General features: G+C 38.1%; 1 protein-coding gene across 6 annotated transcripts in view; it reads right to left on the bottom strand.

Annotated features, from left to right (window-relative positions):
• The window catches only part of ELMO1 (engulfment and cell motility 1), a 594,699-nt gene that overhangs the window by 379,462 nt on the left and 201,637 nt on the right, over positions 1-13,600 (bottom strand). For all 6 annotated transcript variants that reach the window (XR_004370726.2, XM_032758309.1, XM_032758304.2 and 3 more), the window contains exon 8: positions 3,476-3,575. Coding sequence is in view for 5 of the 6 variants with exons in the window: in XM_032758309.1 (XP_032614200.1) it covers positions 3,476-3,575 (100 nt within the window). In the remaining variant the exon portion in view is untranslated. The remainder of the gene's footprint in view (positions 1-3,475; positions 3,576-13,600) is intronic.

Genomic DNA, 13,600 nt, shown 5'->3' with positions numbered 1-13,600 from the left:
TTTGTTGAGATAAAGCTCCATTTAAAAGACAGTTGCCTGCATACAATTCCTGGGTTGTCAAAGTGCTGAATTTGGTCCAGCTAATGAATAAAAAAGTTAACCTTACAGAAAAGTAAGTAATTTTCTGATGACTATTTTTCAAATTCATGTAACAGATCTCTAAGTAGCAATGCAAAGAAAATATGACTGGGAATGAGGACATGAAATAGATTAAATGTGTTGCTTTTTAAAAAATACTTAATTTTTTTATTTAAATCACCAAGACACTCAGTCTTTACTTTCTTACATTAAATATGATTTTTGAATTAATTTCAATGAATGAAAAACATTTTCTTAAGTTGTTAGAAAATTAAATGACTATCATTCTCTTTGGCCACTGCTCACATCATTTAAAGAAACACAGCTTTCTAATTCCTTTCCTTTCATAACCGAAATTTTTCTTAAAATATATTTAAATACAGTACCACTTTTTTTCTTCTCTTCTTCAAATTCTGTGGGTATTTTTAATGCTTCCAAGCAAATTTTATTCATTCATTTCACAGAAATGTATTAAGACCCTACTCTGTGCCAGGCCCCAAGGATAAAGTCATGAAGAAAGCTGTGTTTCTGCCTTCCTGAGGTAATACTCATTGGGAAAGACTGTCAAATGAACAAAAAATTCACCGAAATGTGACAAGTGCTGGAACAGGGGCATTCAGGAGATCCCAGGGGAACGGAGAGCAGAAGAAATCGCTTAACTCTAGCAGTAAGGTCAGGGAGGAATATGTAAGAGACAGGCTGGTTAAGCGAGGCTCCAGGAACTATGCCTTCCACCACTTGGAAAGCACAGGTGCATGATGATGAGGAGAAGTGCCCTGACCATGTGACCAAGGACGCCCACTCACTGTGTGACCTCATTCAACCTCGGCAAGCCACTGCATCCCTGCCTCCTAACCAGAAATAACAAGACTATCTGTTCTGTTCTGGAAAGGATTGCTGTGGGGAATCAAAAGAGCTAATGTTGGTGAAAGTAGAACATAATTTCAAGGAATTCACATTCAGTACAACATTGTTGTTACATTCTATAGCAAAAGAGGCTCTCATAACAGACAAGCCGGGCACTCTGGAGGTAGAAAAGAAAGCCTGCTGTAAATTCAAAAAGTTAAAATGTTTGTTAAGCATTAAAAAATCAATGATACTCACTATCTTCAGATTTGGAATTGCTTCTCTGGAACTGATCTTAGAGAGGCAAAATAGTGCCATTTATTTTCTCCTCTCATAATCTAATGCTTACATTCCCTGCCACCACCAAAGGTGGCAGGAAGGTACTTTATAACACATCGGGATGTCTTTGGCTTCTTTAGCTATTAGGTTGGTGCAAAGGTAATTGCGGTTTTCACATTACTGTTAATGGCAATTCCAACAGTTTCTTTCCTTTATAGCAATTCATACCACTGAAAAATACAGGCAAAAAGGGACCTCTTCCTTTTCTGTGTGTTTTCTACAGGGTTCCTTTTGCTCATCCCCTTTGGCTTTATGGATTTACATAAGGAAAGAGAGTTGATTCTGAGATGCATTGAGAAGGCCCTGGGTTTCCAGTCAGCTCTTGTCTTAAATGAACATAAAACATAGTGCAGGCATGACACCTGTGGGGCCTCTGATCCTACTCCCTCATTCAACTGATTAGGGCCATCCCATGCTCTTCTATTCAAGGCAGCATCTCCCCTAAGATAATGATTAATTTCCAAAAAAAAGCAGCATGTTTACAGTGGGGAGATCCAACAGATGCCACCTAACCATGTAATCCACGGTAACATCACCAGTCAGAGGACAGTGACATCATGTGCCTATGAAAGGACGCACTGAGAAGGATGCACCATAACTTCTGTAGCATTCTTGCCAAAAATGCATAACCTTTTTTAATTGAACCATGAGGGAAATATCAGACAAATCCAAATTGAGGAACATTCTACAAAATAACTGACTGGTGCCTTTCAAAAGTGTCAAAGTCACAAATGACAAATGAAAAAGCTGAGAGACTGTCACAGACTTGGGGACACTAGGGAGGCATGATAACCAAATTCAATGTGGGATCCTGGATCAGATCCTTAACCAGAGAAAGGCATTTGTAGAAAAACAGGTGAAATCAAATGCCAGCATTGCACCACGGCTTATTTATTTATTTTGATAACCGTACTGTCACTATGCAAAATGTTAACTTTAGGGGAGGCTGGATGAAGGGCATATAGGAACATTCTGTACTAATTTTTTTAAATTATTTTTAAGACAGGGTCTCCCAGACTGGAGTGCAGTGGTGCACTCTCGGCTCACTGCAACCTCTGCCTCCCAGGCTCAAGTGATTCTTTTACCTTAGCCTCCCAAGTAGCTGGGATTACAGGTGTGCACCACCATGCCCGGCTAATTTTTGTAGTTTTCATAGAGATGAGGTTTCACCATGTTGGCCAGGCTGGTCTTGAACTCCTGACCTCAAATGATTCACCCGCATTGGCCTCCCGAAGTCCAATTTATTGCAACTTTTCTTTAAGTCTACCATTAGTTTAAAATAAAAGGCTTAAAAACTTCAAGTGACTGTTATTGGATTTCACTCTGATTTTCTGGCTTGTGCAGATTCACTGAAATTCTCTTTCCAGTAACCAATATTTAGGAAATAAAGTTATGAATTCCAAACATCTCTTTATTCCTAATATAATAGTAGGGAGGAGAAATGCCAATGAATTTATAAACCATTTTGCAAATACAAAGCAAGGAAAAAATAAATCAATAAATGATAATATCCATGATTTAATCTACATTTGAGAGTAACAAGATCAAGACTGTTTATTTTTAGTGAGAAGAATGGAAACAGAGTTGCAAATTTGTTACACTTCAATTGCAAGGAATGGTAGGGCTCTTCTGCCCCCTCTCCCTGCACCAGGTCCATCTTCATTTGCTTCCTCCCAGAGGAAGGGTTGGTAGAACTGCGTGATGTCTGAGATATTCATTGCACCATGATTACAAGTAAGCAGGCTCACTCTGCTTAAGAAACATGGACCCAGGCACCCCTCCTTTTCATATATCCCTGCTTCAAACCTAGGTGTGCAGGTCTTCGGTATACTTTGACTCTTTCCTTTTCCCTGGACACCAGGTTGGGGATTAAAGGCTCACGAAAGACGACAGGAGGAACTCTGTTTAGGTCTTGAAACCAACAGAGTCACACAAGGGGAATTAACACACTTGTGCAGTTATTAACAGTGTGACACACTTATTTGGCCTGAGCTATGGGTGCGCACATGCAATCCCTTATAATCTCTTACAATCATTTTTATATAGAATTTGGGTTTCCTGACCCCCACATACATAATATTATAAAAAGTCATACCCATCTTTTAATATAAAGAACTAAAGGAAAGACAATTATGAAATACCCTCAAAGCAGAGAAAAATAGCTATGAAAGAAGACAGTAAGGAAAGCCTAAAGAGGCAGAGTCTGCCTTACCTTCTTAATGAACGCCACCGAAAATGTATCCCAGGACACTATGCCATGGTCCATCAGCTCAACAAAGGCCGTCAGGGTAAAGGACAGCATGTCTCCAAAGCTGAAAAAGACAGGGAGGCACAAGAGTCAAGAGCCCCAAAGCTGAGCAAAGACACAAAAGCAAGAAAGTTCTGGGAAAGTGAATACAAACAGAATTTTAAAAGATCAAGAGATAAATAGCAGGACCACAGGTGACTTCCTCACTAACATGAGTGACAAGAAGGGGCAGGACGGCCTTGCTGAGGTCAACCAGGGCTTCAGCATCCAACAGACCCAGGCTCACACCAACTCTTGTTCTGGTGAGCTGTGTTGTTCTGGGCAATTCACTGACCCTGCCTAAGCCTCTATTTTTTCAGCTGAAAAACTGGGTGGTAATATCTATTTAGCCACAGGGCAGTATGTAGCATATAGACACTCAGTAAATGATGGCTTAAAGAAAAGCTTCTTGGCTAATGAAATTTGGAGCCGCTTAGGGAGGGCAATGTGCTTCCTTTATTACCCATACACATCAAAAGAGAAAATTAAAAATACTTCTATTAAGAGAATTAGCACTTTTCTTTAAGTGGTCTATACATCCCTCTGTGTGGACACACAGATACAAACATATATGCAAGTAAACATACTCATTTTGATTTTGGCCAGTATTTTGTCTTAATTAACAACTTTTCTGGCATATCGATGAAGATAATCACTCCATATAATGGGTTTGCTTACCAAAAGACTTGCTGAGATTCAGCAGGCTATAAGATGGGTCTAATATGTGGTTTGAAAATCCAAACAAAGATTAGGCTCGGGCAAATGCAGTTCCACCTAGGACCCTTATTAGACAATATCCTGGTGTCTAGAGCTTTCAAAACAACACTTTAGCAGAGACTTAGATACACAGAATCTTTTATAGATATTCACCTTTATTGTAAATTATCATCATTATAAATATTAACACCTTTATGATAAATACTCTTTGAGTACATTTAATTATGCCAATCAGGATCTGTACACTGTATTACCCAACAGCACTGATTCCTAGACCAATTTTTAAAAAAACAAAGTTGGTTACATAGATTTTTCATTTGTAAGCTCATGCATACCATTATTGATATCCTACAAAGTCTCCTAACATATTTAGATTGAACCTTCCCACTTATTTCCAACTAGTAGAATAGAAAACAGGTAACATTTCTTTCAAAACAGCTTCTCAATTTCCCTTCTTCCTACTGTTCTACCCGGCTCAGCCTCAAAAACGACCTTTGAAATTCTGCACCACCACACAGAAGATGTAATGCTAAATGGAACCTATAAAAGGGGAAGTGGTTCTCAGGGAAGGATAATGATCCAAAGCTGCCAGAGACCAGGGGCAACAGAGGGGATGCAACCAGCTAAACAAAAACGGCTAAGTAGGTAGTTTCTGGAGTCAGACAGCAGGGGTTCTCCTTCCAGCCCTAAGTGGGCAAGTTATGCACCATCCTATGCTTCCGTTTCCTCATTTATTAAAAATGGGGATGATGATGATGATGATGATGATGATGATGATGATGGCGGTAGTAGTCACACCTAGCTCAGAGATTTTTGGAGAAACGAAAACAAGCAAACATGCTTAAAGCCCTCCAAAGCTGTGCAGTGAATGGTAAGTAGTGTGTGAGTGTTACTACATTCTCACTATGCAAAGTGAGGTTTTTAAAAGGTGAATGAAGGACAAGATTTTCAAATATTTCACATTGTGTTAAGGATTCTCTGTTCTTAGAACTAGAAAATGAGGCTAGGCGTGGTGGCTCACACCTGTAATCCCAGCACTTTGGGAGGCAGAGGCGGGTGGATCACGAGGTCAGGAGATTGAGACCATCCTGGCTAACAGGGTGAAACCCCGTCTCTACTAAAAATACAAAAAATTAGCCGGGCCTGGTGGCAGGCGCCTGTAGTCCCAGCTACTCGGGAGGCTGAGGCAGGAGAATGGCATGAACCAGGAGGCAGAGCTTGCAGTGAGCCGAGATTGTGCCACTGCACTCCAGCCTGGGTGACAGAGCGAGACTCCATCTCAAAAAAAAAAAAAAAAAAAGAACTAGAAAATGAAAACAAAAACAGCAATGCAAGGAAAGCCAAACCATTCAGACCAGATAGAAAAGCAGCTAATGTCTCTGGCTTTTCAGAGCTGCACAGGGCAACCTCGATCTTACAGGTGCCCCCTAGGTGGCATCAAAGGATCATGCCTCAAAAAGAAATTCCAAGCCAGACAACACAAACTTATTTGAAGAAAAGAACAGAACATTAGAAAGACAGGTGGAATAATGGGTTGAAGAGAGTATTGAGAAAGGTTACATAAAAATTCCAGAATGACTCTCTACAGACAATGGATCACAAGAAAATCCAAATATCAGATTGCAAAAGAAAAAAAAAAAAAAGAAGAAAAGAAAGTAAAAAGATTGCCTCAGGAAAATAAGAGCCAGGAAATAAAAGCAATTAGTAAGATTTATTAATAGACTGGGTAGGCATTAGTATTACTGTGAAAACATTATTACATAATAACATACAGCATTAGCAGTAAGCAATATTAGCTCATTTATTTTATTTACTTAAAAAGAGGAAAAACAAGAACCAAATGATAACTAATAGTGGACATTTGGTCATACCTAGCATATTAAAAGACCTCAAATATTAAAAAATTCCCATATACATGCCATAGGAGGACAGCATTCACAGCATCTGTACAAGGCAAAAAACCTGCCTCAGTGACATAAACAGCAGCACAGGCAATGGAACAGGCAATGGCAAAGAAACACACACACTACTGAATCAAACTATTGACCTGGTGCCATGGCTCATGCCTGTAATCCCAGCACTCTGGGAGGCTGAGGCAGGCAGATCACCTGAGGTCAGGAGTTCGAGAGCAGCCTGGCCAACATGGTGAAACCCCGTCTCTACTAAAAATACAAAAATTAGCCGGTCGTGGTGGCGGGCGCCTGTAGTCCCAGCTACTCTACTTGGAAGGCTGAACCCAGGATGTGGAGGCTGCAGTGAGCCAAGATCGTGCCATTGCACTCCAGCCAAGGTAACAGAGTGACTCTTCTCTTGAAGAAAAATAAAACAAATAAACCAACAAACAACAACAAAAAAACTCTTCTCTGCATTCCCATTAACTAGACAGCACTCAGATAAGATCAGGAAACCAGATGACATTAGTCTTCAGTAGCTCCTTTAAAAGCAAAAGATATTTATGTTCTCTAATCTATGAAAGCAATATGACTCTGCTCCCTAGCTATCTGCTCAATAGAACTCTAATCCAAATGATCTTAGTAACATCTGGTACAGTCAATCGTCCCAAAAATACACTCCAGAGCTCTGTCTACAGACTCCTCAGACAGAACAGGCTGCAAGGACTTTGGGGAAAAAAAGCTGGAGAGAAGGAGAAAGAGTATCATTTGGTTTCCAAATCCCCATGCTTGTTTGGGAGTCAAGATTTCAAACTCTATGGCTGTTAGGGAGGTGCGGCACCATTTCTGAGACTGCAAATAGAGCTATCTGTGCTTCTCAATATCCATTAGTGGGAATGATTGGCAAGTGAGAGTAAAGCTTTTTCACAGCATACACCAGTCAAGGTATTCAGACGAAGTATAGCTCTCTTGATCTATCTAATGACATGACAGATAGGGAGAGACAGATAGAAAGGAATATATAATAGGATCTATTTTATATATTACTAGCATATAATATTTATGTAAAATACACATAGGTATATAATATATATGTATTACATAATATTCTGTATTACACACATATTCTATATATAACATATTCATTAGGACTGGTTGCTGGGTGACAGAGTAAGTTCCCATATGGAAGAACTTTTTCCAAATTCAACTTCAACCTCTCAGTTGCAAAGAAAGGACAACCATGCTAAAATTTTATTACATTCCAAATCAAGGGATTCAATCACCTCTTTCAAGTGAGGTGGCTATAAAAGCTCTTACTGAACCTTGACATAGGTGTTTATTTCCACTCCTAAAGGAGTAATTCAGGCTCCAAATAGGGAAAGCAGAAGGCAAGTTCTACCTCTGAAATCAATGCTGGGTATAGAGAGTCAAGGCTAAAAGAATTACAAGTATAAAGCAACCACATGGCACATCCGGGAACATTTTGATTTGTTTGGATTATTTGTATTTTGTAAACTCTTAGGCTAAAGATTGTGCAGTACTGACAGCCACAAATTAAGCCAACTGCAAACTTTACATACTGGTGGAAAGCCACTGTCACAGCCAACACACCATGTGTGCTGGAATGATTCAAATAAATGTTTCTCATCAACTTAGTAGACACCATCTTCATTCCAACAAAATTCAGCCAATCTCAAAACAAGCATGTAAATTTATGCTACTAATTTTATAAAAGAATAGTGCTTCCAAATGTTTCCATGGAGTGGCAAGCCTGTTAATACAGGCTTTTTAAAATTTTTATTTATTTATTTATTTTTGAGACAGAGTCTCACTCTTTTGCCCAGGCTGGAGTGCAGTAGCACGATCCCAGCTCATTGCAACCTCTACCTCCCAGGTTGAAGCGATTCTCCTGCCTCAGCCTCCCAAGTAGCTGGGATTACAGGTGCACGCCACCACGCCCAGCTAATTTTTGTATTTTTAATAGAGACGGGGTTTCGCCATGTTAGCCAGGCTGGTCTCAAACTCCTGACCTCAGGTGATCCGCCTGCCTCGCCTCCCAAAGTGCTGGGATTACAGGTGTGAACCACCATGCCCGGCCCCAATACAGAATTTGAAAAAAGATGAAAATAAAGGCCACTTTTAAAGCTATAATAAATTGTACTCAATAGATCCTTAATTGTCAAGGTTAATGGCCACAGTTCTGCCCTGCCCTTTGAGTTTTTCCACCTGTTTTCCTCCTTGAGGAAGTAAAATGTATATACATTGAAAGGTATGGATTTATAAGTCATCCTATAGACACACCCCTTACCTTCAAAAAGCATGACTTATGTCAGCAAACATTCTTCTAGCTCCTTTGTTAAAAATTTCAGTGCAGGTTGATTCTGGACTCTATTCTACTACACTGATCTGTTTATCTACCCCCTTATACCAATATCAGACTGTCTTGATAGCTAACCTAATAGGAGGTATTGAAATCAGTCAACGAAACTCTTCAACTTCATTGTTGATCATTTTGGCTATTCTAGGTCCCACACATTACCAGTGGTTTTTAGGATTGATTTGTAATTCTTTTAAAAAATAACTGATATTGCACTGAACCTACAGTTTGAAGATGATATGCTCTGGCTCTGTGTCCCTGCCAAAGGACGTCAGAAGAGAACTGCTATCTAATTAAAATTGTGTCCTCCAACACATGAAACGGTCCATCCCTCCACTTATTTAGGTCTTTATTTCCTCTCATTTATTTATTTTTAGCAAATAAATATATATTGCATGCCTATCAATGAATTTATCCCTAAAAATAAAGATTTTTTCCACAAATTATGATTTTGATACTTTATAAGTGGAAATTTTAAAATGTCATTTTCCAATGGTTGCTGTTAAAATATAAAAATACATTCATTTTTATTTTCTTGACATTGTATCCTGAAACCTTGCTAAATTCAATTATATCTAGCAGTTTCTTTGTAGATTCCTAAGAATTTTCTAAATAGATAATCATGTTTTCTATGAATAGAGGCAGTTTTACATCTTCCTTTCTTATATTATGCTTTTAGTTTCTTTATTAACTTATTGCAATAGCTAAGAAATCCTATACAATGTTGAACAGAACTGCAGAAAGCAAACATATTTGCCTTATTCTCAGTCTGTAGGGTAGAAAACATTCAGTCTTTCAACATTAAGTACGATGGGGTTTTTGTAGATTACTTTATCAAGATGAGGAAGTTCCCTCTATTCTTAGCTTGCTGAGAATTTTTATTATTAATATACATTAGATTTTATGAAATGCTTTCTCTCCATTAAGATGATTTTTCTCTTTAGGTTTTCTCCTTTATTTCATAAAACACTGAGCTGCTTGATTGACTTTCAAATGTTAAACTATTTCTGAGATAAGCTCTTATTGATCACAAGGTATTATCCCTTTAATATATTGCTTGATTGTATTTATTAATATGCCTCTGCGGATTTTTGCATCTGGTCTATAATTTTTATTTCCTGTATTGTCTTTGCTAGGTTTTGGTATCAGAGTGATACTGGTATCATAAAATAATGAGAACTGGTCCCTCTCCTCTATTTTCCGAAAGCATGTGTTTAGATTTGCTACTTCTTCTATAATATATAATATATAATATAGAATTCACCAGTGTAACCAGTTATTGTTGTATAAAAGTTTTCGAGAAATGATTCCAATTTTTTTTTCTGAGATGGAGTCTCGCTCTGTTGCCAAGGCTGGAATGCAGTGGCACGATGTTAGCTCACTGAAACCTGCACCTCCCGGGTTCAAGCAATTCTCTGCCTCAGCCTCTCAAGTAGCTGGGATTACGGGTGCCTGCCACCACACATGGATAATTTTTTTGTATTTTTAGTAGAGACAGGGTTTCACCATCTTGGCCAGGCTGGTCTTGAACCCCTGACCTCGTGATCCACCTGCTTCTGCCTCCCAAAGTGCTGGGATTACAGGCATGAGCCACCGTGCCCGGCCAATTTCAATTTTTTTACTAACTATGGGTTTCCAAATTTTCTATTTCATCATGAGTCAGTTTTGATGTGTCAGTTTTAGTCCTCTGCGAAGCAGATGCTGAGATTGAGTTATGAGAACAGAGATTGAGTGGGAGTTTGGGCAATGCCTGTGGAAGATAAAGCAGGCAGAGAGCAGGATTGAGTATGGAAAGCCTTGGGACCATGAAACAGATCTGATGCCTGGGAAGGGAAGGGGAAGAGGAAGCAAATGCAGATCTGAAAATGTCTCAGCCAACTCAGTGGAACGCTGCAGAATAAACACTGCCTTTTAGAGGAATCCCATAATGGGTAGAAATGACCAGGCTCTGGTATCCACACCATGTTCAATAACTAAAGGCTGCTTTTGGAGAGTACTGAAAGCTGCTATGAATCTGGAACGTGTGATAACTGAAAACTATCAGCTAATTGTACTCTTCTTGGCTGACTAGCAAGTTCTTCCTGAAAGGAGATCAAAGCCATGCATTTCCATGACTAACACATTTGGTAAATCTGTTTTCCATGGCATTTGTCTATTTCATCCTAAATTTTCTTTTCTTTTTTTTTTTTTTTTGAGACAAGAGTCTCGCTCTGCTGCCCAGGCTGAAGTGCAGTGGCATGATCTTGGCTCACTACAACCTCCGCCTCCCTAGCTCAAGCAATCCCCTAACTCAGCCTACCAAGTAGCTGGGACTACAGCCACAAGGTGCCACACCCAGCTAATTTTTGAATTTTGTTGTAGAGATAGGTTTTTTCCATGTTACCAGGGCTGGTCTTGAACTGCTGGGCTGAAGTGATCCACCTGCCTTGGCCTCCCCAAGTGCTAAAACATTAAATTTATTAACGTAAAATTATTTGCAATATTCTTTTATTTTATTTCTAATGTCAGTATGATTTGTAGTGATATTCCCTCTTTTATCCCTGGTGTTGATATTTGGATTTCTCTTTTCTTTTTTTTCCTAATAAATATTTGGCTTTAATTTTCTGTATTATTTGCCTCTTTTCTATTTCATTGGTTAGTATTCTTATTATTCTTTTTTCTACTTAATTCACATTTTTTAAAGCTTCTTAAGTAGAAACTTAGACCATTTATTTTTTTGAAAACCATCCTTCCTTTTCAACATAGATATTTAATGCTACAAATTTCCCGCTAAGCACAGCTTCAGCTGCATTCACAAATTTGGGTATGTTGTATTTTCACTACCATTCAGTTAAAATATTTCATAATTTCAACTGAGTTATTCCTTGACTCTTTGATAGTATGAAAGAGTGTTTTCTAATTTCCAAACATCCGAGGCTTTTCGGCTATTTTATTGTTACTAACTTCTAATTTAATTTGCTTGTGATCAAAGAACATAATCTGTGTAATTTTAATCATTTGAAAATTCTTGAGCCTTACTATGGACTATCTTGATGAACATTCCATGTGCATTTGAAAATAATGTATATTTTGCTGTTATTGAGTCTGATGCTTTATAAATGACAAGGCAAGACCTTTGATAGTGTTGATCAAAGCATCTAAATTTTTAGGTGCATACACATTTAAAATACAAACGAGGATTAAATCTTAATGAGGTGACCATTTTTATTACTAATTATCCCTCTTTAACTCTGATAATATATTGTTTTCAAGTCTTATCTTTCCTGATAATAAAACCATTCAGTTTTATTATTATTAGCATTTGCATGGTATATGTTTTTCCATCCTTTTATTTTCAATGTACATGTGCCCTTGTCTTTATAGTACATCTCTTATAAACAGCATAGAGCTGGGCCATGCTTTTTAAAAAATTTCATCTGACAATCTAAACCTTTTCATTGGGCTGCTTAGTCTATTTACATTTAATGTACTGATATGATTAGATTGAAGTCAACCAACTTGTTTACTATTTGTCTCAACTATATTTTACTCTACTTCTCTTTTCTTACCTTCTTTTGAATTAATCAAATTTTTTTAGTAGTCTAATTTAATTCCTCCTTTGTGTTTTGGCCCATGCTTCCTTGCACTGTTTTTAGTTGTGACTCTGTATTACAATGTGTACCATTAGTATATTAATGTCTACTTAAATGGAAGATTATACACTAGGAAGCTTGCTGTAGTGTAGTTGCTCTTTTTTCTTTCTTTTTTTTTTTTGAGATGTAGTCTCGCTCTGTCACCCAGGCTGGAGTGCAGTGGCGCGATCTCGGCTCACTGCAAACTCCGCCTCCCGGGTTCACGCCATTCTCCTGACTCAGCCTCCAGAGTAGCTGCGACTACAGGCGCCGGCCACCACGCCCGGCTATTTTTTTGTATTTTTAGTACAGACGGGGTTTCACCGTGTTATCCAGGATGGTCTCGATCTCCTGACCTTGTGATCCGCCCGCCTCGGCCTCCCAGCACAGGCGTGAGCCACTGCACCCGGCAGTGTAGTTGCTCTTATACCTCCATCCTTTGTGCTCTCATTGTCATACATATTGCATCTACATATGTCATAAACCCTACCAAACAGTATTATAATTTTTGCTTTATATAGTTACAGGCTTTTAAAGAAATTTAAAGGAAAGTAAAACTATACTTTGTCTTTTTACATTACCCACATATTTACAGTTTCTGTTGTTCTTCATATTTTCCTACAGATCTGAATATCTATCTACTATCATGTCTCTCCAGTGTGAAGAACTTGCTTCATATATCTCCATCATTATTTTCTTCTGTAATTATTTCCTCAAATATTTGCCTTCCCCATTCTTTTTCCTCTCCTTTTGGGACTCCAATTAAATGTATTTCAGGTAACTTATTATCCCACAGGTCAAGTACTCATTATTCATTTTATCAACTTTTCAGATTAGGTAACTTATACTGATACATCTTCAAGGCTACTATCTCTTCTTCTGACATCTTCAACCTCATACAGTAAAATTTTCACATTATTGTGCTTTTCAATTTTATAACTGACATCTGGTTATTTTTATGGTTTCAATTTCTCTATTAAGACTCCCCATCTGTCCATTCATTACACTCATACTTTTCTTTAGTTTTTAACATATTTAAAAAGTTTTTTAAAAACCTTCATCTGCTAATTCCAACATCTGGGTCATCTCAGGGCCAGTTTTTACTACCTGTATTTTTTCTTAACTATAGGTCATCTTTTCCTATTTCCTTACATACCTAGTAAATTTTTATTATATACTGCACATTGTGAACAAAACACTGTCAATATTCAGATATCAGTTTTGTTCCTCGGAAGAGTGATGATTTTTGTTCTAGCAGGAAGTAAAAATCTAAATTCTGCAGTGAGTGACAGCTGACATCTTTGTTCAGATCTTTAAGTTGCTGTTTTTACCATTAATGTGTGCATTTGCACTTCAATGACCAGCAGTGGACTGGGACAGGGTTTATATGTGGATGTGGAGTCTCCTACTCTCTGAGCTTCTCTTCTTTCATAGATTCCCTCTAATTAGCTAG

This window comes from Hylobates moloch, unplaced genomic scaffold (genome assembly GCF_009828535.3).
Source record: "Hylobates moloch isolate HMO894 unplaced genomic scaffold, HMol_V3 SCAFFOLD_1, whole genome shotgun sequence".
NCBI lineage: Eukaryota > Metazoa > Chordata > Mammalia > Primates > Hylobatidae > Hylobates > Hylobates moloch.
Note: the sequence above shows the minus strand (reverse complement) of the source record. Positions and strands in the feature narration are given on the sequence as shown.